Source organism: Anomaloglossus baeobatrachus, chromosome 1, assembly GCF_048569485.1.
Source record: "Anomaloglossus baeobatrachus isolate aAnoBae1 chromosome 1, aAnoBae1.hap1, whole genome shotgun sequence".
Lineage (NCBI taxonomy): Eukaryota > Metazoa > Chordata > Amphibia > Anura > Aromobatidae > Anomaloglossus > Anomaloglossus baeobatrachus.
The window spans coordinates 499078742-499106154 of NC_134353.1; the positions used below are offsets into that span (position 1 = coordinate 499078742).

The 27413-nt window shown below is 43.7% G+C and overlaps 1 protein-coding gene across 3 annotated transcripts in view; it reads right to left on the reverse strand.

Annotated features, from left to right (window-relative positions):
• RNF38 (ring finger protein 38) overlaps positions 1 to 27413 on the reverse strand; it is a 441940-nt gene that overhangs the window by 65290 nt on the left and 349237 nt on the right. Inside the window, exon 1 of one of the 3 annotated variants that reach the window (XM_075315749.1) lies at positions 19135 to 19318. The exons of the other annotated variants lie outside the window; for them this stretch is intronic. Within the exon in view, the coding sequence (XP_075171864.1) occupies positions 19135 to 19143 (9 nt within the window). The 5' untranslated portion in view covers positions 19144 to 19318. Of the gene's footprint in view, positions 1 to 19134; positions 19319 to 27413 lie in introns of those variants that run through there. 3 annotated transcript variants of the gene reach the window in all.

Below are 27413 nucleotides of genomic sequence, written 5' to 3' on the forward strand. Positions count from 1 at the left end.
TGCGTGCCCACGATCAGTGTTGGCAGCGTTATGGATGTAGTGTATTTTCACTGCGTCCAAAATGCTGCGTTGTACAGTACAAGCACAGTGGATGGGATTTCTAGAAATCCCGTACCCACTTGTTACGGATTTGCATGCGTCCTCCCTAGGGAGAATACAAGTGAGAGACCACAGGGCACTGAATCCTGATCGTGGGTACAAGCAGCTGCGCTCTCCTGCAGAGGAGACTCGCAGACTCACAGGTCACAACCTGCTGTGTCCAGGACGCAGTGAGTCCTGATCGTGGGGACATACCCTAAAACAGAAAACTCTCACCCCCATCACAAAGAGTCCCATTGATCTCCATGTAATGAAAGCCTCATTACACATCTGCATAGTTTGGCTCAGTCTTAATACTTGTACAGGGTATGTGTAGTTTTTTTATGCAGCCAACCCTGATGCAGACAGCAAATCAGACCATTTTAATAAGCACTGTGTATGTCCCCCACACCCCAAAAGAAAATCAAGATACAGGATAAGTTGCTTATTGTAATTAACAATTCTTGAAAGTTCTTCACTATTCATTTTTATACTGTGTGCAGAATTATTAGGCAAATGAGTATTTTGATCACGATACTTTTTAGGGTATGTGCGCACGTTGCTTTTTACCTGCTTTTTACCTGCTTTTTTGCTGCTTTTTCTTCTGCGCTGTTTAATGCCAAAATGGATGTGTTCTTCTATTCAAGCAAAGTCTATGGGAATTTGGGTTTCTTGTCCGCACTATGCAGTTCAAACTGCAGCCTTTTTGGTGCAGAACTTTGGTCAAAAACTCAGCTTTGCAGTGCAAAACCCAAATGGCAAAAACAATTCACATGTCAGTTGTTTTTGCCATTTGGGTTTTGCACTGCAAAGCTGAGTTTTTGACCAAAGTTCTGCAACAAAAAGGCTGCAGTTTGAACTGCATAGCGCGGACAAGAAACCCAAATTCCCATAGACTTTGCTTGAATAGAAGAACACAACCATTTTGCCATTATATGCTGCAGTTGAAAAAGCAGCAAAAAAGCAGGTAAAAAGCAGGTAAAAAGCAACGTGCGGACATAGCCTAAGATAGCCAAATCTAAAAAAACCCACTCCAACTTCCAAAAATATTAAGCTTTGATATTTATCTTTTGGGTTGATTGAAAACATAGCTGTTGATCAATAATAAAAAAACTCCTCTAAAATACAACTTGCCTAATAATTCTGCACATAGTGTAATGTACTACAGAATAAAAAGTTCTAAAATATTATAAAACAAAAAGCACCAATCCAGCGGGTGCTTTTTTTTTTTTGCGTTATTGCACCACTGGAGTGGTGCTTTCATCCTTCACCTCCCAGCGATTTTCCCATGCTTGTATTTTTTCTCCCCTTCTTCCAGGAGCCATAAAACCTTTTTTATTTTTAAGTCAACATAGCCATATGAGGGCTTGTTTTGTTTTTTTGAGAGATGAGTTGTACTTTTAAATTACATCATCCATTCTGTCACATTGTGTAAAAATGCGGGGGGGAAATCCAAGTGTGATGATATTGAAAACAAAAAAAAAACATGTATAGTTTGTTTTTTTTATTTAAAAATGGTAAAAATTCATACTTTTTTTGTTTTTGTTTTTTAAATAAAGACGCTTTTGGTGCCATTTTCTAAGACCCCTAATGTTCACATTTTGGGGTTCTCTGACTGAGGGCTTACTTTTTCTAACCTGAGCTATTTTTAGTAGTATACCATTTATGGGTGGATGCAATGTTTTGATCTTTTCTTATTGCAATGTTGCGGCGATCAAAAAAACCCATAAGTTTGGATTTTATTTTCTCATTACACAGATTATCAATCATATTAGTTTATTTAATATTTTGATAGTTCGGGCATTTCTGAACTTGGTGATACCAAATGTGCTATTTTTAAAAAAAAAAAAAAAAAAAAAAATCCATACTTTTATAAAAACACACACAAAAAAAAAATAATCTGATAGCTTGTGCTGTACAGAGCGGCGCATCAGCGCTCCTTTGCACAGCAGAAATAAACGATAGCCGACATTCGCGGGAGTATAATCATGAGAGACATAGGGGTCATCAACTGCAATCACGTCACGGGGACAGCAATGGGAGTGAGGAATGACATGTGCTCCCCGCTGGTGTGCATTAAATCCAACTGTCAGAGATTGAAGCGGGATTTAACTAGTTAACAGTAGCGGGTGGATCTCTGATCCACCCATAACTGTTAGAGACACATTATCAGATCAGTTGACACATACAGCTAAAGTTGCAGGCTCAGAGTGTGAGTCCGCATCAAAGTGAGGAAGCAGAAATAGGACGTACTGGCAAATCCTATGTTATTAAGTGGTTAAATCCAGGTCCGCTACCCCTTGTATTAGGGTACACTCACCCGAGCGTATGAATCGGATGAGTGCAATGCGAGAAAATCTCTCATTGCACTCGGATCAATGTTAGTCAATGAAGCAGAGCAGTCGGTCAGCTTTATTCTCATTCAGATTCTGGATGAGAGAGAAGTCGCAACATGCTGCGATTGCATTCCGAAATCATCCGAGACTCACCAATACAAGTCAATGGGTGCAAGAAAAAATACGGACGGCACACAGACGATCTAGTGACATTCATTTTTATGGATACAATTCTATCATATAAAAAAAAAAAAAAAACTTTATTTTTATATAGCGCTAACATATTCCGCAGCGCTTTACATACATCAGGAACACTGTCCCCATTGGGGCTCACAATCTATATTCCCTATCTGTATGTCTTTGGAGTGTGGGAGGAAACCGGAGAACCCGGAGGAAACCCAAGCAAACACGGGGAGAACATACAAACTCCTTGCAGATGTTGTCCTTGATGGGATTTGAACCCAGGACCCCAGCGCTGCAAGACTGCAGTGCTAACCACTGAGCCACCGTGCCACCCATGTAGCATAAAACACTGTATGGTCCTGTAAATGACTAATAGCTGCTGGGGGGAAACAAAAAAAAAAAAAAAACACGGATTGCACAGTAAAATTCATCCTACTCTCCCAGATGAGAATGGGACTGTTTCTTCATACGCTCGTGTGATTCCAGCCTTATACTCAGTTTTGGGCTTCTTCACCTATCACCACTGCCCCGGTCAGTCTGCTGCGATTTGCGACCTTCTGGCAGCTTCAGTGTTTCATGGAGCGCACAGAGGTCACAACTCAATCCATCTCTAGGAGAGCCACATTCTGGCTCTCACAGATGTATTGGAAGCTTAAGACGCAACTTCTGACTTACAGCCAGTCAAAATTTATGGGCACAATATAACGCTAAGGGACAGGGCCGGCGTCAGCACGCGGCATACCCGGGCAAATGCCGGGGCCCTGGAGAGCTGGGGGGCCCACTCGGCCTCGTCAGTTCTGCTGCCCCCGGGCCAAGTTCCGGGGACCGCAGTCCTTGGCACTGGAAACTTTGGCTGCCGGCCCTTTAAGGCCCGCAGACCACAGCGTTCACTGTGTTCTCCTGCATTGAGCATCATCTGTGGGCGGAGCTACCGCCCGGCGTCCTGCTCATGCTCGGTCCCACAGATGAAGGAGTCACAGTGCCAGCCAGCGACCCCCAGCACATCGCTTCCCTCCAGCGCTGTGTGGGCCCCATCTGCACCGTGACCTGATCAGTATGTGGGACATCACTCCCTCCCCGCCCCTCCCTGTTCCCCCGTGCGTGGCCCCCGGAGCCGCGCGCGTGTGTGTGTGTGTGTGTGTGTGTGTGTGTGTGTGTGTGTGTGTGTGTGTGTGTGTGTGTGTGTATGTATGTATGTATGTATGCAGCAGAGCAGTATGTATGTATGTATGTATGTATGTATGTATGTATGTATGTATGTATGTATGCAGCAGAGCAGTATGTGTGTCTGTATGTATGTATATATGCAGCAGAGCAGTATGTGTGTCTGTATGTATGTATGTATATGTGCAGCAGAGCAGTATGCGTGTGTCTATATGTATGTATATGTGCAGCAGAGCAGTATGCGTGTCTGTATGTATGTATGTATGTATATGTGCAGCAGAGCAGTATGCGTGTCTGTATGTATGTATGTATGTATATGTGCAGCAGAGCAGTATGCGTGTCTGTATGTATATATGCAGCAGAGCAGTATGCGTGTCTGTATGTATGTATGTATATATGCAGCAGAGCAGTATGCGTGTCTGTATGTATGTATGTATATATGCAGCAGAGCAGTATGCGTGTCTGTATGTATGTATATATGCAGCAGAGCAGTATGCGTGTCTGTATGTATGTATATGTGCAGCAGAGCAGTATGCGTGTCTGTATGTATGTATATGTGCAGCAGAGAAGTATGCGTGTCTGTATGTATGTATGTATATGTGCAGCAGAGCAGTATGCGTGTCTGTCTATATGTATGTATGTATATGTGCAGCAGAGCAGTATGCGTGTCTGTATGTATGTATATGTGCAGCAGAGCAGTATGCGTGTCTGTATGTATGTATGTATGTATATGTGCAGCAGAGCAGTATGCGTGTCTGTATGTATGAATATATGCAGCAGAGCAGTATGCGTGTCTGTATGTATGTATGTATATATGCAGCAGAGCAGTATGCGTGTCTGTATGTATATATGCAGCAGAGCAGTATGCGTGTCTGTATGTATGTATATATGCAGCAGAGCAGTATGCGTGTCTGTATGTATGTATATATGCAGCAGAGCAGTATGCGTGTCTGTATGTATGTATATATGCAGCAGAGCAGTATGCGTGTCTGTATGTATGTATATATGCAGCAGAGCAGTATGCGTGTCTGTATGTATGTATATATGCAGCAGAGCAGTATGCGTGTCTGTATGTATGTATATATGCAGCAGAGCAGTATGCGTGTCTGTATGTATGTATATATGCAGCAGAGCAGTATGTGTGTCTGTATGTATGTATGTATGCATGCAGAGCAGTATGTGTGTGTCTGTATGTATGTAGCAGAGCAGTGTGTGTGTGTCTCTGTCTATATGTATGTATGCAGCAGAGCAGTATGTGTGTCTGTATGTATGTAGCAGAGCAGTGTGTGTGTGTGTGTCTCTGTCTATATGTATGTATGCAGCAGAGCAGTATGTGTGTGTGTCTATATGTATGTATGTAGCAGAGCAGTGTGTGTGTGTCTGTCTATATGTATGTATGCAGCATAGCAGTGTGTGTCTCTGCATGTATGATGTGTATCTATGTATGTCAGTGTATATGACTGTATAGATTTGTCTGTTTATATGTATTTTTGTGAGTTTGTCTTTAAATATGTATATGTACGTGTATGTATCTGTGTATGTGTGTGTGTCTGCGTGTGGATGGGGCCCACTGGGACTCTTCCGCCCGGGGCCCACAAAAACCTGGAGCCGGCCCTGCTAAGGGACCCCAGTGGCACTGAAAGAGCATGAAAACACCAGTGTAGTAGGTAAAAGATTGAAGACTCCAAGAGGTCAGGGGACTTTGAATGAAAGAAAAAAAAATACAAACCGCTGGATTGGTGCTTTAATAAGACCCTACATATGTAAGGCTGAGGTCTGCACAGGGCCCAATACAAGAAATTGCTAGGAGTCTGATGTTCAGTAGTATTTATTGCTTTCCATTGGTCAGAGTCAATCATATCACATATAAATAATGATAAATAACCAGTGCATGAACGAAGAAGAGGCCTAGACCTGCTGCCCTGAGGCCATAAGGGAATCAGCCATACCCAGGAACAGAACTACAGTAGCTCCCATAGTGCTGTGCTGCTCTCGGAGCTTCAGATTACCATCAAACACTCCTGCTGAATCATATGAAAGGAGTGCATGAAATCTAGAGCCGATAATGAGCGCTGTGACGCTTCAAGAAGGGTGTTCTGGTGCTGATAACTAACCACAAGTGTCACATGTTGGTGGCTTTCCAAGCTTTAGTATGCAATTGTAATCTCAGAATTGTAATCTAGTTACACTGCATTTATTTTTTTGTCATAGACAAAACATTTTCAAACAGTCTCTTCCTCATCCATGGACACTGGATGTGTGAGTAGCTGAGAAAATACTGAATAGTGCATAAAAATGCCATGTGCTTCTACAATTTTCTCCATTAAATGAGACAAACTGACAAAATAAACTAAGCACATAGGCCCCAATTCATCATTGGTGGGGGGCCTTTAGTCCACTTTTTTTTGCCTTTAGGTATTCGCTGATGTTTATTGAGTTAAATCCATCAAAATAGTGCATGCGGTTCATGGAACTGGTGCAAAGTCAAAAAGGGCTTCTTTCTAGTCAACCATTTTCATGACTTTTTTGTGTAAAAAATTGCATCTTTTTCAAAAGGTCACAAAAGAATGAGGCTTTTAGAAACCATGCCTAAAACTACACCAGAGGAGCATCACCTATGATAATTAGGGTGCTCTGTACAGCCTTGTGGTGGCCAAGAGGCTCGTGTGTAATATTCCCACCACTAGTTCTGCAACTTCAGTCCCAGCAAAATGGATGTAGAGATTTAAACACTAAGGCCCTGTGCTCACGCTGCGTATTTTTACTCGAATTTTGATGCAGATTTTCAGAAATCTGCAGCAAAATCTGCATGTCCATTGTGAAGCCAGCAAAGTCTATGAGAATTCAGAAGTGCTGTGCCCACGTTGAGTATTTTTCCCTTGTGTATTTGGTGCAGGTTTCTTTTTTTCTGCACCAAATACGCAAGGAAAAAATAAAGCATCGTGGGTACAGCACTTCTGCATTCTCAAAGACTTTGCTGGTTTCACAATGGACACGCAGATTTTGCTGCAGATTTCTGAAAATACGGGTCAAAACTACACAGCCTGGGCACTGGGCCTTAGGCCCTGACTTATTAAGGTTGGACGTTTGCACGCCTGTCTAAATGAGAGGCGTACAGGACAAAGACACCAAACACAATGAAAGGTGAACGAATTTGGCACAACAACTGGAGTAACATTTCTGGGGTAAGAAGTGCTGTCACTTTGGATGAATTTGACAGGCAGGCATTGCCACACTTCATCCTGCCTGTAATTTGGAAAGCTGGTGAGGCGTGGAGTGAAAGTGGCAGATGTTGCTAAATTTTTTCTGCAATTTCACCTTGCACAAATATTTTGCAATTTTTCACTGTTTTACACCAGTAATTTAGTGTGAACCTCTTGATAAATTTGGGCCTAAGATCAGGTCCACATGTATAGGATTTGGTGAGCTTTTACCTCTATCTGTAAGCCAAAAGCAGGAGTGGGACTGAGGAAAAGTCTAAGGCTATGTTCACACTAGAAAAATGATTTTTCTTAAGAAATTTCTTAAGAGTGAAGGATTAGTGCACCTGCATTAAAAAAAACGCACCAAAAACGCACCTGCGTTTTCGGTGCGTTTTTACCGCTGGTTGCTCCCTGCGTTATTGTGCCAATTATCTATGGCAAATAACGCAGTTAGCTGCAGAAAAGAAGTGACATGCTCATTCTTTTTCTTAAGAAAATCTACTGAAAGAATTTTCTTAAGAAAAAAACGCAGTGTGTGCACAGCTAATTTTTTTTCCCATAGGTTTTGCTGGGGAATGTCTGCAGAAAGGTTACAAGAATTTCTCAAGAAATTTCTGCAGCAAAAACGGACCAAAAACGCAGGTAAAAAACGCAGTGTGTGAACATAGCCTAAGGGCTGCTTCTCACTTAAGAGTTTCTCGCAGTAGAGCAATGCGAGAAAATCTCGCATTGGAATGGGACACATGTTAGTGAATGATTCAGCTCTCATCTGCGATTTTTTTTCTCAATCCAAATCGGACTGAGAAAAAAAAAAAAAATCGCAGCATGCTGCTTTTTTGCGAGTTTCTCGCACCATTTTTCTCAATGATTCCCTATGGAAGCAGATTAAAAGAAGGATCACACACGCGCACCAGCGTTCACATTTGCGAGTGTGGCAGGAACTATGCTCATTAAATATTCAACAGATGAATGTGACATCACATTCCCAAAGGTAAATTAACTGACATGTGTACTCACTTTTATCTAGTTAAGATGTTGCAGGAAACTAGCATCGCAAATGCGACACACACGCGGCGCACACGCGAGCAAAATCAATAATTTATTGAGAAATAGCATCGCTCTTGCGTTGCACTCGCACCTAACGTGAACTAAAATCAGCCGAGTTTTTTTCAGCCCAGTCGGACCGATTTTTCTCGCATAGATGTGTTTCCGGCCTAATAGAAACACTGACACCACTTCTGTATTTATTACCCACTCCTGGTTTTGCTTTAGAGATACTGAGGTAAAAACTCACCAAATACTCAATGTGTGCATGTGGCCTTACAGGTACTGAGGTAAAAAAAACCTCACCAAATATTCAACGTGTGCATATGTCCTTACATGTAATATACTGAGGTAAAGAAACCTCACCAAATATTCAATGTGTGCATATGTCCTTACATGTAATATACTGAGGTAAAGAAACCTCACCAAATATTCAACGTGTGCATGTGTCCTTACATGTAATATACTGAGGTAAAGAAACCTCACCAAATATTCAATGTGTGCATGTGTCCTTACATGTAATATACTGAGGTAAAGAAACCTCACCAAATATTCAACGTGTGCATATGTCCTTACATGTAATATACTGAGGTAAAGAAACCTCACCAAATATTCAACGTGTGCATATGTCCTTACATGTAATATACTGAGGTAAAGAAACCTCACCAAATATTCAACGTGTGCATATGTCCTTACATGTAATATACTGAGGTAAAGAAACCTCACCAAATATTCAACGTGTGCATATGTCCTTACATGTAATATACTGAGGTAAAGAAACCTCACCAAATATTCAATGTGTGCATATGTCCTTACATGTAATATACTGAGGTAAAGAAACCTCACCAAATATTCAACGTGTGCATGTGTCCTTACATGTAATATACTGAGGTAAAGAAACCTCACCAAATATTCAACGTGTGCATATGTCCTTACATGTAATATACTGAGGTAAAGAAACCTCACCAAATATTCAACGTGTGCATATGTCCTTACATGTAATATACTGAGGTAAAGAAACCTCACCAAATATTCAACGTGTGCATATGTCCTTACATGTAATATACTGAGGTAAAGAAACCTCACCAAATATTCAACGTGTGCATATGTCCTTACATGTAATATACTGAGGTAAAGAAACCTCACCAAATATTCAACGTGTGCATATGTCCTTACATGTAATATACTGAGGTAAAGAAACCTCACCAAGTATTCAACGTGTGCATATGTCCTTACATGTAATATACTGAGGTAAAGAAACCTCACCAAATATTCAACGTGTGCATATGTCCTTACATGTAATATACTGAGGTAAAAAAACCTCACCAAATATTCAACGTGTGCATATGTCCTTACATGTAATATACTGAGGTAAAGAAACCTCACCAAATATTCAATGTGTGCATATGTCCTTACATGTAATATACTGAGGTAAAGAAACCTCACCAAATATTCAACGTGTGCATATGTCCTTACATGTAATATACTGAGGTAAAAAAACCTCACCAAATATTCAACGTGTGCATATGTCCTTACATGTAATATACTGAGGTAAAGAAACCTCACCAAATATTCAATGTGTGCATATGTCCTTACATGTAATATACTGAGGTAAAGAAACCTCACCAAATATTCAACGTGTGCATATGTCCTTACATGTAATATACTGAGGTAAAGAAACCTCACCAAATATTCAATGTGTGCATGTGTCCTTACATGTAATATACTGAGGTAAAGAAACCTCACTAAATACTCAATGTGTGCATGTGTCCTTACATGTAATATACTGAGGTAAAAAAACCTCACCAAATATTCAACGTGTGCATATGTCCTTACATGTAATATACTGAGGTAAAGAAACCTCACCAAATATTCAACGTGTGCATATGTCCTTACATGTAATATACTGAGGTAAAGAAACCTCACCAAATATTCAATGTGTGCATATGTCCTTACATGTAATATACTGAGGTAAAGAAACCTCACCAAATATTCAACGTGTGCATATGTCCTTACATGTAATATACTGAGGTAAAGAAACCTCACCAAATATTCAATGTGTGCATATGTCCTTACATGTAATATACTGAGGTAAAGAAACCTCACCAAATATTCAATGTGTGCATGTGTCCTTACATGTAATATACTGAGGTAAAGAAACCTCACTAAATATTCAATGTGTGCATGTGTCCTTACATGTAATATACTGAGGTAAAAAAACCTCACCAAATATTCAACGTGTGCATATGTCCTTACATGTAATATACTGAGGTAAAGAAACCTCACCAAGTATTCAACGTGTGCATATGTCCTTACATGTAATATACTGAGGTAAAGAAACCTCACCAAATATTCAACGTGTGCATATGTCCTTACATGTAATATACTGAGGTAAAAAAACCTCACCAAATATTCAACGTGTGCATATGTCCTTACATGTAATATACTGAGGTAAAGAAACCTCACCAAATATTCAATGTGTGCATATGTCCTTACATGTAATATACTGAGGTAAAGAAACCTCACCAAATATTCAACGTGTGCATATGTCCTTACATGTAATATACTGAGGTAAAAAAACCTCACCAAATATTCAACGTGTGCATATGTCCTTACATGTAATATACTGAGGTAAAGAAACCTCACCAAATATTCAATGTGTGCATATGTCCTTACATGTAATATACTGAGGTAAAGAAACCTCACCAAATATTCAACGTGTGCATATGTCCTTACATGTAATATACTGAGGTAAAGAAACCTCACCAAATATTCAATGTGTGCATGTGTCCTTACATGTAATATACTGAGGTAAAGAAACCTCACTAAATACTCAATGTGTGCATGTGTCCTTACATGTAATATACTGAGGTAAAAAAACCTCACCAAATATTCAACGTGTGCATATGTCCTTACATGTAATATACTGAGGTAAAGAAACCTCACCAAATATTCAACGTGTGCATATGTCCTTACATGTAATATACTGAGGTAAAGAAACCTCACCAAATATTCAATGTGTGCATATGTCCTTACATGTAATATACTGAGGTAAAGAAACCTCACCAAATATTCAACGTGTGCATATGTCCTTACATGTAATATACTGAGGTAAAGAAACCTCACCAAATATTCAATGTGTGCATATGTCCTTACATGTAATATACTGAGGTAAAGAAACCTCACCAAATATTCAATGTGTGCATGTGTCCTTACATGTAATATACTGAGGTAAAGAAACCTCACTAAATATTCAATGTGTGCATGTGTCCTTACATGTAATATACTGAGGTAAAAAAACCTCACCAAATATTCAACGTGTGCATATGTCCTTACATGTAATATACTGAGGTAAAGAAACCTCACCAAATATTCAATGTGTGCATATGTCCTTACATGTAATATACTGAGGTAAAGAAACCTCACCAAATATTCAATGTGTGCATATGTCCTTACATGTAATATACTGAGGTAAAGAAACCTCACCAAATATTCAATGTGTGCATATGTCCTTACATGTAATATACTGAGGTAAAGAAACCTCACCAAATATTCAATGTGTGCATGTGTCCTTACATGTAATATACTGAGGTAAAGAAACCTCACTAAATACTCAATGTGTGCATGTGTCCTTACATGTAATATACTGAGGTAAAAAAACCTCACCAAATATTCAACGTGTGCATATGTCCTTACATGTAATATACTGAGGTAAAGAAACCTCACCAAATATTCAACGTGTGCATATGTCCTTACATGTAATATACTGAGGTAAAGAAACCTCACCAAATATTCAATGTGTGCATATGTCCTTACATGTAATATACTGAGGTAAAGAAACCTCACCAAATATTCAACGTGTGCATATGTCCTTACATGTAATATACTGAGGTAAAGAAACCTCACCAAATATTCAACGTGTGCATATGTCCTTACATGTAATATACTGAGGTAAAGAAACCTCACCAAATATTCAATGTGTGCATATGTCCTTACATGTAATATACTGAGGTAAAGAAACCTCACCAAATATTCAACGTGTGCATATGTCCTTACATGTAATATACTGAGGTAAAAAAACCTCACCAAATATTCAACGTGTGCATATGTCCTTACATGTAATATACTGAGGTAAAGAAACCTCACCAAATATTCAATGTGTGCATATGTCCTTACATGTAATATACTGAGGTAAAGAAACCTCACCAAATATTCAACGTGTGCATATGTCCTTACATGTAATATACTGAGGTAAAGAAACCTCACCAAATATTCAATGTGTGCATGTGTCCTTACATGTAATATACTGAGGTAAAGAAACCTCACTAAATACTCAATGTGTGCATGTGTCCTTACATGTAATATACTGAGGTAAAAAAACCTCACCAAATATTCAACGTGTGCATATGTCCTTACATGTAATATACTGAGGTAAAGAAACCTCACCAAATATTCAACGTGTGCATATGTCCTTACATGTAATATACTGAGGTAAAGAAACCTCACCAAATATTCAATGTGTGCATATGTCCTTACATGTAATATACTGAGGTAAAGAAACCTCACCAAATATTCAACGTGTGCATATGTCCTTACATGTAATATACTGAGGTAAAGAAACCTCACCAAATATTCAATGTGTGCATATGTCCTTACATGTAATATACTGAGGTAAAGAAACCTCACCAAATATTCAATGTGTGCATGTGTCCTTACATGTAATATACTGAGGTAAAGAAACCTCACTAAATATTCAATGTGTGCATGTGTCCTTACATGTAATATACTGAGGTAAAAAAACCTCACCAAATATTCAACGTGTGCATATGTCCTTACATGTAATATACTGAGGTAAAGAAACCTCACCAAATATTCAATGTGTGCATATGTCCTTACATGTAATATACTGAGGTAAAGAAACCTCACTAAATACTCAATGTGTGCATGTGTCCTTACATGTAATATACTGAGGTAAAGAAACCTCACCAAATATTCAACGTGTGCATATGTCCTTACATGTAATATACTGAGGTAAAGAAACCTCACCAAATATTCAATGTGTGCATATGTCCTTACATGTAATATACTGAGGTAAAGAAACCTCACCAAATATTCAATGTGTGCATGTGTCCTTACATGTAATATACTGAGGTAAAGAAACCTCACCAAATATTCAATGTGTGCATGTGTCCTTACATGTAATATACTGAGGTAAAGAAACCTCACCAAATACTCAATGTGTGAACGTGACCTAAGGTTATGTTAACGCTGCATCTTTCAAGCAGAAGACCCTTCAATAATCCCTCGTTTTCTCTCTGGAGTTTAGTAAAACTAAAGTGCCTTTTTAAGCTGTTTTGGTCGTTCCCTGAGAAGTTTTTCCTATTTTTTCCAGTGCCATCATTCTTTTTACAATCATTTTCCAGATTTAAAAAAAAAAATAAAAAAAAAAAAATCTATAAATGAAGCAAACATGCTGACAAAATTCTCAGAAAGCTTCCTAGCCTTCCCTTTGACTTCTTCAGGAAAGTATTGACACTTTAAACTGCTTGGCATCTTTGAAAGCCTGAAAAGGTTTAGAAGATGTTCAAAAGCCTGAACATAACAGCAAGCCAAACGCTCCAGATATCCTCAAATGTACCAATTTTTATTTTCAGAAATGAGCAAAAATATTACGCAGATCAAACAAGATACAAATCGACCTGATCATGCATTGAGACAAAAAATCTGCAACTGATAAAAAGCTGGCGATTACGTCTGATGGTCAGGAGGACCTGTGCCGAAAATACTAGTAGCATTGGGCCCAGCTTCTATGGTACCTCCATAGTCTACAAAGGCTGAATACACTGGGTGTAGCTGCAATCTGTCCAGCAGTTACTACATGACAGAAACCCATCTGCTGCTGAAGGTCACAAACACGATCGGGAAGACTGGGGATCTATCCATAGAACAACATACAACTCGGAAGATTTCTGAGGATGACAGCATTAGGAGAGCAGAGATTTCTTCTTGTCCTAAAATGGTTCTAGGCCTTTCAGTACTAAAAGAGTACATTCCCCCGATCAGAACCCTCTGCGTCCTGGATGTGGCAGGTCCTGACATGCGGGGCCGCGAGTCTCCTCCACAGGAGACCGCAGCTGTTTGTGCCCATGATCCAGGCTTGAACAGTTGTGGTCTCTTGCTGCGTTCTCCCTGCAGAGACCGCTTGCGACTCCAGAACAAAGAATGGACATGCTTGCGGCTCAAGAAGCCAGTTTACACTACAGGCTGTACAGGCATAGTGGGCACGGGATTTCTAGAAATCCCATCCACTGTGCTTATACTGTACATTGCAGCGTCGCGTCCAAAATTTTGTGAATACCGATTGTGGGCACATACCATAAGGCTATGTGCACACGTTGAGTATTTGGATACAGATACAGAAATTTCTGCATTATTTCTGGATCTCTGGGCAGGAAGCACACAGAAGCAAAAACGCATTTTTTTTGCGTGCATTTTTATTACTTTCAATGGTGAAAAACGCAGGCAAAAATGCTGAAAGAATTGACATGCAGCAGATTTCTGCACCAAATCTGCAAGGAAAAAACCTCAACATGTGCCCTGCACTTTATATTTCTCATGGACTTTGCTGGCCTAAGGATTGGCTTGCAGTTTTATAACAACAGCCTTCGGGTACGTTCCCACGATGAGCTTTTGACATAGCAACTTCTCAGCACAAATTAAGTAAATTAGCTTACTTGAGTTTTTTTGTCTGCGTTTTTTGTCATGCATTTTTATCGCTTCAGTTTTTATCTGTGGTATCTAATACCTAAATAAAGTTGTTTTGTTTTTTATATTTGGTAGTTTTGTTTGACAAGACTTTATTGATATACTTAGGCCATGTGCGCAAGTTGCGCTTTTTCTTGCGTCTTGGCTACGTTTTAAACTGCACCGTGTCATTGACAAAATGCATGTGTTTTGCTTCCCCAAAGTCTATGATGAATCAGAAAATTCCATCCGCACGTTGCTTTTTTTTTTAGCAGCGTTTTATTTGACAAACATGTCAAAATCATTGCATATAAAAAAAAAACAAAAAAAAAAAAAAACCAGCGTGTCACTTCAGTGCGTTTAGTGAACATTTTCCACCCATTGAAATTAATGAGGTGTGTCAAAACGCAAGCAAAATGTTTAGCTGTGCATTTGCACTGGCTTTTGGTTGCGTTCTGGATGGAGCCGCGCAAGGAGAATGAACTCGGGTGAACCTCTGATATCCCAGCTGCAGGCCCCGCACTACTGCCTGTGTCACGCCACTGATGTCAGAGGTTCACCCATGTTCATTCTCATTGCGCGTTTGTCTGCTGTTAGTGGACAGTCATGCTCTACGGTGCTGCTGTGACAGGACAGGGATGTAGCAGAGATGAATCGACATAGGACCTCGTGTGGATTACTTCGGACCTGCGGGGGTGTTTAGTGGTTAATAAAGTGGTGGAAGAGGGTGTTTTTTGTATTTTATTCCAAACAAAGGATTTTGTGTGTGTGTTTATTTACTTACAGATTAGTGATGGGGTGGGGTCTCAGACACCTGCCATCACTAATCTAGGACCTAGTGGCTGCTGTGAGCTGCCATTAACTCCTTATTACCCCAATTGCAACCGCACCAGGGCAATGGAAAGAGCCGGGTCCAGTGCCAAAATTGGCGCATCTTATGTATGTACCACTTCTGGGGTGGCTGTGAGCCGCTATTGTTAGCCTGGAAAGGGCCAAATAACGATGGGCCTTCGCACACTAATAATATTAGCCCCCAGTTGTCTGTTGCACCTTGAATGGTTTTAGAAAAATGGGGGGAACCCACGACTTTTTTTAATTTGATTTATTTAATAAAAAAGTGTGGAATCCCCTCTATTTTTCATAACGCAGCCAAGGTACAGCAGATAGCTGAGGGTTGCAGCCTGCTGCTGTTCCTGTGCTAGATATGAAAAACGGGGGGAATGCATGTTTTTTTTTACAAAAAAAAAAACGAATAAAAAAAACCCAAAACAGCTGTCCAAGCTACCTATCCATCTATCAAGCTATTCAGTTACTTCTTTCTATCTATTCTATATGTTCTTATTTATTGTATAGGTTCTCTCTATCCGTTCTATTTCTTCCATATATTCTAGCTACCATTTTATTTCTCCTTTAGAAAATGCACTGACAAAAACGCATGCTTTTTTGTCAAAGGCAGTGTTTACAGCGTCAAGTATGCCAGAGGGTGCATTTTTTTGTCAATTCATGAATGCAGCGTGCGGACATACCCGTAGGCCTGGACCACATGTTTTTGGTGCGCTTCCGCCACAGAAGCACACTAAACGCATATACGGTTTTTACCTGTGTATTTTTGGCATCTAATGCAAGTCTTTGGGGAAAACCTACATATAAAACTCAGTATACCAGCAAGAGAAATTGACATGATGTGGACTGGAAACATGCAATGCAGGTCCGTTTACACAGAGTGAAAAGAAGCCCAGTGGGCAGGAGATTTCTATAAAGCCCATCCACTTTGCTTGTACTTTAAAACACTGAGTTTTTGGCCCATGGAAAATCCAGTGTCACATACACATTGTGCAAAATGACATCTATAATTTCAGTCTATACCAACATCTTCATAGAATGGTCAAATCATCATTTATCACTATGAGCAGAGGGGAGTCACCTTTAAAGTATCACTCCAGGTTTTCTTTTTTTATGTCAGCGCTGTAATGGTGCTTTAAATTGAATTCCCCTGCCCCCTTCCAGTGTCTTCACCACCGTTCCTGTCGGTCTCCGAGGCTTTGTGACCTGCCACCAGCTCCCCTGTTTTATGTAGCGCAGCGGAGGTTACAACTCAATACAAGTCTATGAGAGCCTCATTCTGGCTCGCTCTCATAGATTTGCATTGGGAGCTTGTGACGCAACTTCTGACCTCAGAGGTTATGATCACAAGATGGTGCCACGGGACCTGAGTGGTGCTGAAAGAGCATGAAATCACCAGAGGATGAGTATAATATCGGGGGCAGGAGACTTGAAGAGTAATGTAGGTTTTCATTTTTATTTCATAAATCAATAGTACACATGAGAATAAGTAACTTTTTAATATATCTTATCACACAAATTTGATTCTCTCTCGTCCAATCAGAGAAATCACATACCTTAAGTGTGGTACATTAGGACATGCGCACAAGCCACCGGCCGCACGCACCCCCACCAGCCAGCGGACGGACACACGCGCACGCCCCCACCGGCCCACCGGCCAGCTGACGCGCGCGCGCGCCCCCACCGGCCAGCTGACGCGCGCGCGCGCCCCCACCGGCCAGCTGACGCGCGCCCCCACCGGCCAGCTGACGCGCGCCCCCACCGGCCAGCTGACGCGCGCCCCCACCGGCCAGCTGACGCGCGCCCCCACCGGCCAGCTGACGCGCGCCCCCACCGGCCAGCTGACGCGCGCCCCCACCGGCCAGCTGACGCGCGCCCCCACCGGCCAGCTGACGCGCGCCCCCACCGGCCAGCTGACGCGCGCCCCCACCGGCCAGCTGACGCGCGCCCCCACCGGCCAGCTGACGCGCGCCCCCACCGGCCAGCTGACGCGCGCCCCCACCGGCCAGCTGACGCGCGCCCCCACCGGCCAGCTGACGCGCGCCCCCACCGGCCAGCTGACGCGCGCCCCCACCGGCCAGCTGACGCGCGCCCCCACCGGCCAGCTGACGCGCGCCCCCACCGGCCAGCTGACGCGCGCCCCCACCGGCCAGCTGACGCGCGCGCCCACCGGCCAGCGGACGCACGCACGCACGCCCACCAGCCAGCGGACGCACGCACGCACGCCCACCAGCCAGCGGACGCACGCACGCACGCCCACCAGCCAGCGGACGCACGCACGCACGCCCACCAGCCAGCGGACGCACGCACGCCCGCCCAAGCCATTGCTTGCTGTGTGAATCACAGCAGGAATCAATGAAGCTGGCAACAGGCAGACATAACTTGCCAATGTGGCTGGTAAATGGTCCTTCCCATCAGTGAGGGATCTGTACAAGTTCCTATACCTCACCGAAAACTTCTAAATACATAACATTTAGGAATGAAAGGCTTGCATCAACCAAAACATGTTGTAGTGCATGTAATACTTGTGATGTGCAAAAAGAGCAATTCCCCCATGAAGAAGTAACGATTTAGCATTAGGGGAGAACATTGTCCTTGGCTCCCATATCAGCAGCCCCAATCCCGGGGATCCCATGAATTCACTAGAATCAGGCATGGTTACTACTGCATGGATCAGGGAGCAATTCACTAGGGAACTGTGTGCAGATCCCTAAAACTGTAGGTTCATCAAATCATTACCTATGACAGCAGATAGGAAGCGTAGGGTTAACTATCATCACAGTTCTCAGCCAGAAGAGGGAAAGCGGAAATACATAACAGACAAACATATATACAATGTATATGTACAGTCCTACACAATACACAAGTAATGGAAAAAGTAACCAAAGTGAAAGAACACATCAGTTACAGGAAGTTACAATAGCCAAATGAATGCACACTATCCATGGAGGAGCAGCCTGTAGCCAGGACAATGCAAAGTATCCAATCTAGTGTGAGGGATGAGAGGAGCCCCAGCATCTCCCCTGATGAGAGAGACAAAGGCAGCTGCAGGCCTGTTGTGTGCCAGCACCGTGGTGATAAAGGAGGGGGGGTACCGGTGCCAGCACAGGGGAGAAAGACTGGTGAGAGCACAGGGGAAGGGAGACATAGGGGAAGGGAGACATAGGTGACAGCACAGGGGAGAAGCATACCAGGGCCAGCATGGGGGGGCATTGGCAGTGCTTGTGTGTAGGGGGCTCAGCACAATCCCAGGGGGCCAGGGTGATCAAGGGGAGTGAGAGATGAGGTGCCAGCACAGGAGTAATGTGAGTGGGGGAGTCAGTGATGCCCCCAATACTTATTGGCTGGGTCTCGTCCCCCCATCACTGGTACCAAACTTCCACTGTGGGGCCAGCTTGCCTCTCCATAGCCAATAATGGGGGGTCTATAAACAATGCCACAGGACTCCACACAGACACCACGGAGCACATGCCCACCCCCACCCCGGTGTACACAACCCCCGCCCGCCATGCTAGATGTAGGCACAGAGATATACATACAGAGTACATAACGCTATACACAACTCGCCTCCTTCGCCACCTCGCTCTCCACACCGGCAGAGTGTCGCGAGTACACGGTTTTTACACGCGCCGAGGCCGTTGCTGCTCACTAGTCCACCGCCCGCCCCTCTCCATTCTCTGAATTTATCTCTCGCTCTACTGCCTCTTCCTCCTTCTCACTGTATAATCTGGGCCTGGGCTAAAACTGAAATCCGCCCCCCCACAATCCTTGGCCTGGGGTCCGGTGACGTCATGACAACACACCCCGCCCCTTCATGAACACACCAGGAAGCGCGGCCATCTTTGCTGTGGGCGCCGGGAGCACATTGAGAGGGCAGGACACCGGGACATGGCCAGACATAGACGCGAGGAGCTGACTATCAGCGGGTTGATATGCTGTTGGGCGTCTTAGGAGTTGGGTTAAACATTTGTCGGGTATTGATCGGTGTTGCCAGGCTTAAATATGTCGCCGATGGTTCCGGCCACGCATTAGACTTTGGATTTGTCTCAGGGGTGGGATAAGTCAGGTAAAGAAACAAAGCTGGAGATGTCAGACCACGAGCGGAATGGAGCTCCGCTGGGTCACACTGAAATGATTACTGCGGTTTAGTCTAATTCCAGTTGTAGGTGGACTTCTACAAAATGGCCGCAGGGCGACCCCCTGACTTCTCTGCTGGCTGAGCTATCAATCGACTCACAGCTGACTATAAGCAGCGAAGCTGTCAGAATGGGCGGCCGGCGAGTCTTTGTGCTATGAGGACACGGCCGCCATCTTTGTTCTGGGCAGAAGTCTAGTCAGTACCACCACCGATCTGTGGATGAGCGTGTACAGAATAGTAGGGGCTGTAATAAACCATTGGTGAGAATAACATGCCTGCAGACATTTTATACTGTAAGGAAGCCACACATGCAGGATCAACTCAAACTTTGTAGATGTCCCTGTCATACACAACAAAGCCCAAACATCAGTGTGCAGTCTATAAAGGACATAAGGATCGAGTGCTTGGATTACAACCACTGGAACTGTGTGTGTGTGTGTGTGTGTGTGTGTGTGTGTGTATGTGGTAGCGGGCTGCGTTGAGCTAAGCACTTTCTTGTGTATGGGGTCTGGAGAGATATCTGTCAGCGGATTCCACTGACTATCTTGTGTGGATGGCCTGGTGTCCGATGTCAGCTATCTTGTGTGGATGGCCTGGTGTCCGATGTCAGCTATCTTGTGTGGATGGCCTGGTGTCCGATGTCAGCTATCTTGTGTGGATGGCCTGGTGTCCGATGTCAGCTATCTTGTGTGGATGGCCTGGTGTCCGATGTCAGCTATCTTGTGTGGATGGCCTGGTGTCCGATGTCAGCTATCTTGTGTGGATGGCCTGGTGTCCGATGTCAGCTATCTTGTGTGGATGGCCTGGTGTCCGATGTCAGCTATCTTGTGTGGATGGCCTGGTGTCCGATGTCAGCTATCTTGTGTGGATGGCCTGGTGTCCGATGTCAGCTATCTTGTGTGGATGGCCTGGTGTCCGATGTCAGCTATCTTGTGTGGATGGCCTGGTGTCCGATGTCAGCTATCTTGTGTGGATGGCCTGGTGTCCGATGTCAGCTATCTTGTGTGGATGGCCTGGTGTCCGATGTCAGCTATCTTGTGTGGATGGCCTGGTGTCCGATGTCAGCTATCTTGTGTGGATGGCCTGGTGTCCGATGTCAGCTATCTTGTGTGGATGGCCTGGTGTCCGATGTCAGCTATCTTGTGTGGATGGCCTGGTGTCCGATGTCAGCTATCTTGTGTGGATGGCCTGGTGTCCGATGTCAGCTATCTTGTGTGGATGGCCTGGTGTCCGATGTCAGCTATCTTGTGTGGATGGCCTGGTGTCCGATGTCAGCTATCTTGTGTGGATGGCCTGGTGTCCGATGTCAGCTATCTTGAGTGGATGGCCTGGTGTCCGATGTCAGCTATCTTGTGTGGATGGCCTGGTGTCCGATGTCAGCTATCTTGTGTGGATGGCCTGGTGTCCGATGTCAGCTATCTTGTGTGGATGGCCTGGTGTCCGATGTCAGCTATCTTGTGTGGATGGCCTGGTGTCCGATGTCAGCTATCTTGTGTGGATGGCCTGGTGTCCGATGTCAGCTATCTTGTGTGGATGGCCTGGTGTCCGATGTCAGCTATCTTGTGTGGATGGCCTGGTGTCCGATGTCACCTATCTTGTGTGGATGGCCTGGTGTCCGATGTCAGCTATCTTGTGTGGATGGCCTAGTGTCCGATGTCAGCTATCTTGTGTGGATGGCCTAGTGTCCGATGTCAGCTATCTTGTGTGGATGGCCTGGTGTCCGATGTCAGCTATCTTGTGTGGATGGCCTGGTGTCCGATGTCAGCTATCTTGTGTGGATGGCCTGGTGTCCGATGTCAGCTATCTTGTGTGGATGGTCTGGTGTCCGATGTCAGCTCACATCATGTCAACAGCGCGGCAGCCAATCACTGAACTTGGTGCCTCTGCCCATGTAGACAGGGATGGCAACGCTGCAGCCAATCACACATACTGGGAGGCAGTGAGTAGGGTAAGATTTGTCTTTTCAGACTGGGACTTTCGGAGCAACCCCTTTAAAGCATTTGTTACATGGGTAAAACATACCCATTACAGTTTATGGTGCTATTCACATGTCCGTGTTTTTGCACGGACCGCGCGTCTGCAAAACTCAAGGAGACATGTCCATTTTTCTGGGTGTGCTGTCTGTGACTAACATAGTAATGTATAGGAGCAGCTTTGTCATTTATTTATATTTTCATCAGAGAAAATCCATGATGGTGAAAACTGACACTGACCAATGATGAAACCCGGATCCAAAACACTGACGACACTGGTAACATTTCTTTGCATACATGAGTAAACACTGATTTCTGAATGAGGCTTCAGACACTCTAAAACATTAGCGTTTGGGTCAGAGACTGACACGGCTCCATGTTTATTATTTTGTGGATGTACCTGTGTAGACTATCATTTGTATGTGTTCTATCCGCAAAAAAGCACAACAGAACATGTACAACTTAGGCCTCCTTTACACATCCGGGTCTCCGGTACGTGTGACGTCCGTTTTCCAACATACCGGAGACATGGACACACGTAGACCCATTAATATCAATGGTTCTGCGCACAAGTGTGTGTTTTCACATGGACTGTGTGGAGCATATGTGTGTTTGTGTGCTCCACACATACTGTAGACATGTTCTGTTTTTCTCCAGCAGCATGGGTGTCGCACGGACTGTGACACGAACCGGAAAAAACCACGTGCCTGTGAAATAAAATGATTTCTGTACTCGCCTGTCTCCAGCACTGTCGCTTGCTTCTGACCCCCGCTCATTATGTTAACTGCATATGCACTGCATCGAGGACCAGAAGCAGCAGCACTATGGACAGGTAAGTATAGAAGTTATGCTGACTGTGTGCTATGCGGATGTCACACGGACAGCACACACTGAACACACACACAGACACACGTACACACTACACATCTACAACACGGACTGTGCAAAACGTGTGTTTTGCATGAATGTGTGAAAGAGGCCTTAAACGGTCATGTGAATGAGGCCTTAAAGTGGTATTCCCATCTCCAAGAGTCTATCCCAATATGTAGTAGGTGTGGATACCTAAGGTCCTGCAATACCCTGCACATGAGGTAAGTGACATGGCTATATCAGGAGAACTATACTACAATTAAGAGGAGGTATTTGCTAATATTCTTATTATTACACCTACTACATATTGGGATAGGATCTTGGAGATGGGAATAACACTTTTAAGCTAAATATGTACGCTGTGGATTCAATGGTGACTTTCTGCATATCCCCTTATGACATGCGATTTTGATGACATTTTTGCTGAATGCCACGCAGAGTGCAGTCTGCAATGAATTCCTAACACAGAAGTACATGTACTGGATTTTAAAATCAGCAACAAGGCTAAAATTTTAGGCCGAGATTGTAAATGAGATTTTGATTTCCATTAACAAAGCTGGCTGTTGATTATCTGCGCAGAATATACTCACCATATGTGCACCATATGCATTTTACCTACAGGGTATGTTCACATGGAGTCTCTTTTCTTTTTTTAGGGGGGCGCATTACGTGCCAAACTCCATATTTGAAAGCTGCTTCAAATCCGTTTGTAATCAGCTTCGTATTGAATTGACTGATTAAACGTGCCCATAGTGCCGTCCCCTCCCCCTCAACATTTGTCACGCATAGATTACAGCAAACGGATTATTTGTATCATGGTTTTTATGTGCTAAACCGCTCACTATAGTGATACACCCCATATTATAATTAAAAACACATTAAAAACTATGCTAAAAGAGTCACAAACTGAATCAAAATCTTTTTGAGAAATCACTGCCTGTGTGAACATAACCTAACAGTTTTTCTCTCTGTGGGGCCCACTCCTAATTCTAGCTTACAAATACTGATGGAATACTAAAGCCCCCCCCAAAATATGTTAACGTTGGCTGCATCTATCAATGGGATTGGGCGAAACGCTAATGTGTATGGGGACACTGTCCAACTGATTATCGGCAAGATGTCACTTGGGCATGTCTGATTACGGATACACAATTGCACTGTTGTCCTGAAGCTACCAGCAAAGATGTCTGTCTATGACTTTCTCATACTGAACAAGTGCTCGTGTATGGCATAAATGGCTGAACCATTGTTTGGTCGATCAAGAGCCTTTTAATGTGTATAGGGCCTTAAATCCTTACGTATACTGGGGCAACACCACTATTATACAATGTGTCTGACACCTTCTTTCACATGCTAGCTGTGTCCCTTAGGCCTCCTTCACACATCCGTGTCTCCGGTACTTGTTTGGTCCATTTCCTCACGTGCCGGAGACACGGGCACATGTATACCCATTAAAATCAATGGGTCTGTGCACACGTGCTTGTTTTGCTATGGACCGTGTGTACCTGTGGAGCATACGTGTGCCCGTGTGCTCCACACGTAGACATGTCCATTTTTCTCCGGCATCACAGGTGTCACACGGACCGCATGGATGTGATCCGTGTGACAGGCACCAGAGAAAACACGTGTTTGTAAAAAAAAAATTCTATACTCACGTTCTCCAGCACTGCTGTCTCTGCCGCTGCTGTCACTTGCTTCCGACCCCCACTCATTATGCTCATTGAATATTCACTCCATTGCGGGCTGGAAGCAGCAGCAGCGGGGGGGTCGGTAGGACCGGAGACTGAAGATCAGCACCATGGACAGCAACGCTAGGGACAGGTGAACAGAAAGTTCCGGTTCTCCATGTGTTATCACGGATAGCATATAAACGGCACATAGAGGGCAATACGCACCTTTGACACGTCCGTGAAAACTGTGTGTGATTTTCACGGACGTGTGAAGGGGGCCTTCCATGGCATGTGAAAGAAGCTCTGGTTAGATGAGACCAAAGTAGAAATGTTTGGGGCTAAATGCAGGGGAAATTATGTGTAGGGGAAAACAAGCACTGCACATCACCCTGAAAGCAGCATCATGCTATGAGGATGCTTTTCTTCAGCAGGGGCAGGGAAGCTGGTCAGAGTTGATGGATGGAACTATATACAGGGCAATCCTGGATGAAAACCTAAGAGGCTGATAAAGACTTGAGACTGGGTGGTAGGTTCACCTTCCAGCAGGACAATGACCCTAAACATACAGCCAGAGCTACAATGGAATGGTTTAGATCAGAGCATATTCATGTGTGTGAATGACTCAGTCACAGTCCAGACCTAAATCCCATTAACAATCTGTGACAAGACTTGGAAATTGCGGTATACATACAATATCCATCCAATCTCATGGAGCTATAGCTATGTTGGAAAGAAGAATGGGCAAATATTTTAGCCTCAAGATGTGGAAAGACGGTAAAAACAGGGGCAAACATATCATTGAGCAACCTGTGCACCACAGGGGCCCAAGAAGTCAGGGGGACCATTTCTAACCTCCAAAGCAGGTTGAAAAGTGCATTTTGTTGAGTTATTAGTTATTGGACTGTAAAGGGCCCATACAGTGTTTTAGCAAAGGTGCCTTCTGTCTGTGTACCCCAGTAGATAGAGACATACCCCAAAAGACTGGCATCAGTAACTGCAGCGAAAGGTGGTCCTGCAAAGTATTGACTCAGAATACAAATGCATCAAAAAAAAAATCAGATTTATCTTTTTAAATTATTTAGAAAACTATATATCATTTCCTTACAACTTCACAAATACCTGTTACTTTGTGTTGGTATATCATATACAATCCCAATAAAATAGTTTTACGTTTGTTGATGTGATGTAAAAAAGGTGAAAAAAGTTCATGGGGTATGAATACTTTACTGTGTATACTCTGTGAACTATATTGGCATTTAAGTAGCATATATTTGTGAAGTCTACACGAAATGATACATGGTTTTCTAAATACTTAGAAAATATAAATCACAGTGTTTAACGGTGGGGATTGTGTTTTCAGGGTGATATGCAGTGAGTACAGCTAGTGATGAGCGAGTTATCGTTACTGTTCGCTACTCGCATGGATAGTACGGTATTCGGGTTACTGACACTGTGATACAATGTAAAGTAGTCAGTGTAGAGCTTGTCTAAGGCTATGTGCGCACTAGAAATGTGAATTTTCTCAAGAAAATTTCTTGAGAAACTTCTGGGAGTGGAAGATTTCCGCACCTGCGGAAAAATCCGTGGCAAAAACGCATGCGGATTTGCCGCGGATTTGCCGCGGATTTACCGCGGATTTACCGCAGGTTTGTCCCTGCAATAAATAATAAAGATAATCGATAGACAGATAATGGATAGAGGGAAAGATGGATAGATGAATAGATAGATAGATAGAGGGATAGATAGATAGATGAATAGATAGATAGATAGAGGGATAGATAGATGAATAGATGAATAGATAGATAGCTAGAGGGATAGATGGATAGATGAATAGATAGATAGATAGAGGGATAGATGGATAGATAGATAGATAGATAGATAGATAGATGAGAAAAACCTATATAATGTTCCACCTCCCTGCATTTTCTAAGCTGGCACCCTTTAGTGACTTTCATGTGGCACTAAAGGGTGCTTAGCCTTGTATTTAGCCATAAAATAAATAAATAATTAAAAAAAAACGATGTGAGGTCCCCCCATATTTTGTAGCCAGCTAGGGTAAAGCAGACGGCTGCAGCCTGCAGACCACCGCTGGCAGCTTCACCTTGGCTGATAATCCAAAAGAGTGGGCACCCCACGCTGTTATTTTAAATTATATAAATAATTTAAAACAAAAAACGTGCGGTCCCCCCCATATTGGATCACCAGCCAAGGTAAAGCGGACAGCTGGGGTCTGATATTCTCAGACTAGGGAGGTCCACTGTTATTGGACACTCCCCAGCCTAAAAATAGCAGGCCGCAGCCGCCCCAGAAGTGGCGCATCCATTAGACGTGCCAATCCTGGCGCTTTGCACCAGCTCATCCCGCGCCCTGGTGCGTTGGCAAACGGGGTAATATATGGGGTTGATGCCAGATGTGTCACCTGGCATCAAGCCCTGGGGTTGGTGAGGTCAGGCGTCTATCAGATACCCGACATCACCAACCCAGTCAGTAATAATTAAAAAATAGACAACAAAAAAAGTTTTATTTGAAAAAACACTCCCCACATAGCCTCTTTAACCAATTTATTGAAAAGAACAATCAATCCACGTCCGGCGTAATCCAATAGGGGGGGGGTCCCACGGCGATCCATACCATCCCCATTGGCTGGGAGAGCAATGCAGTGACCTGAGCTAACATCAATAGGTCAGCCCAGGTCACTGCAGGGGATGCCGAGCGCTGCCATCAGGAGCATAGATGAGATCATTACCTTCTGTGATCATCTCCTGTACTGCTGACGTCAGCGCTGTCACTGACTGCGTTGTCAGAAGTATCGCGAGAGCCCGTGACGTCACCGCTAGTGACAGTCTCGGGCCGCTCGTGAGACGGGCATAGACAGCGCTGACGTCAGGAGGCAGGAGATCGTCACAGCAGGTAATGATCTCACCTCCTGACAGCAGCGATCGTCATCCCCGCGGCTCCCAGCACTGCAGGATGTCAGTGTCTGCCTGCGCTGCCGTGTGACAGGCTGCTGACACTGCAGGCACACACTGACACTGCAGTGCAGGCAGCCGCGAGGCCGGAGCAGGACACAGACTGGCACCTGGAGGTCGCACGGAAGTGCTTCTGTGCGGCGTCCAGGGAGTGTGACGTCTGCTCCGCTTCCTCTTCCTGGCATAATGACATCGCTT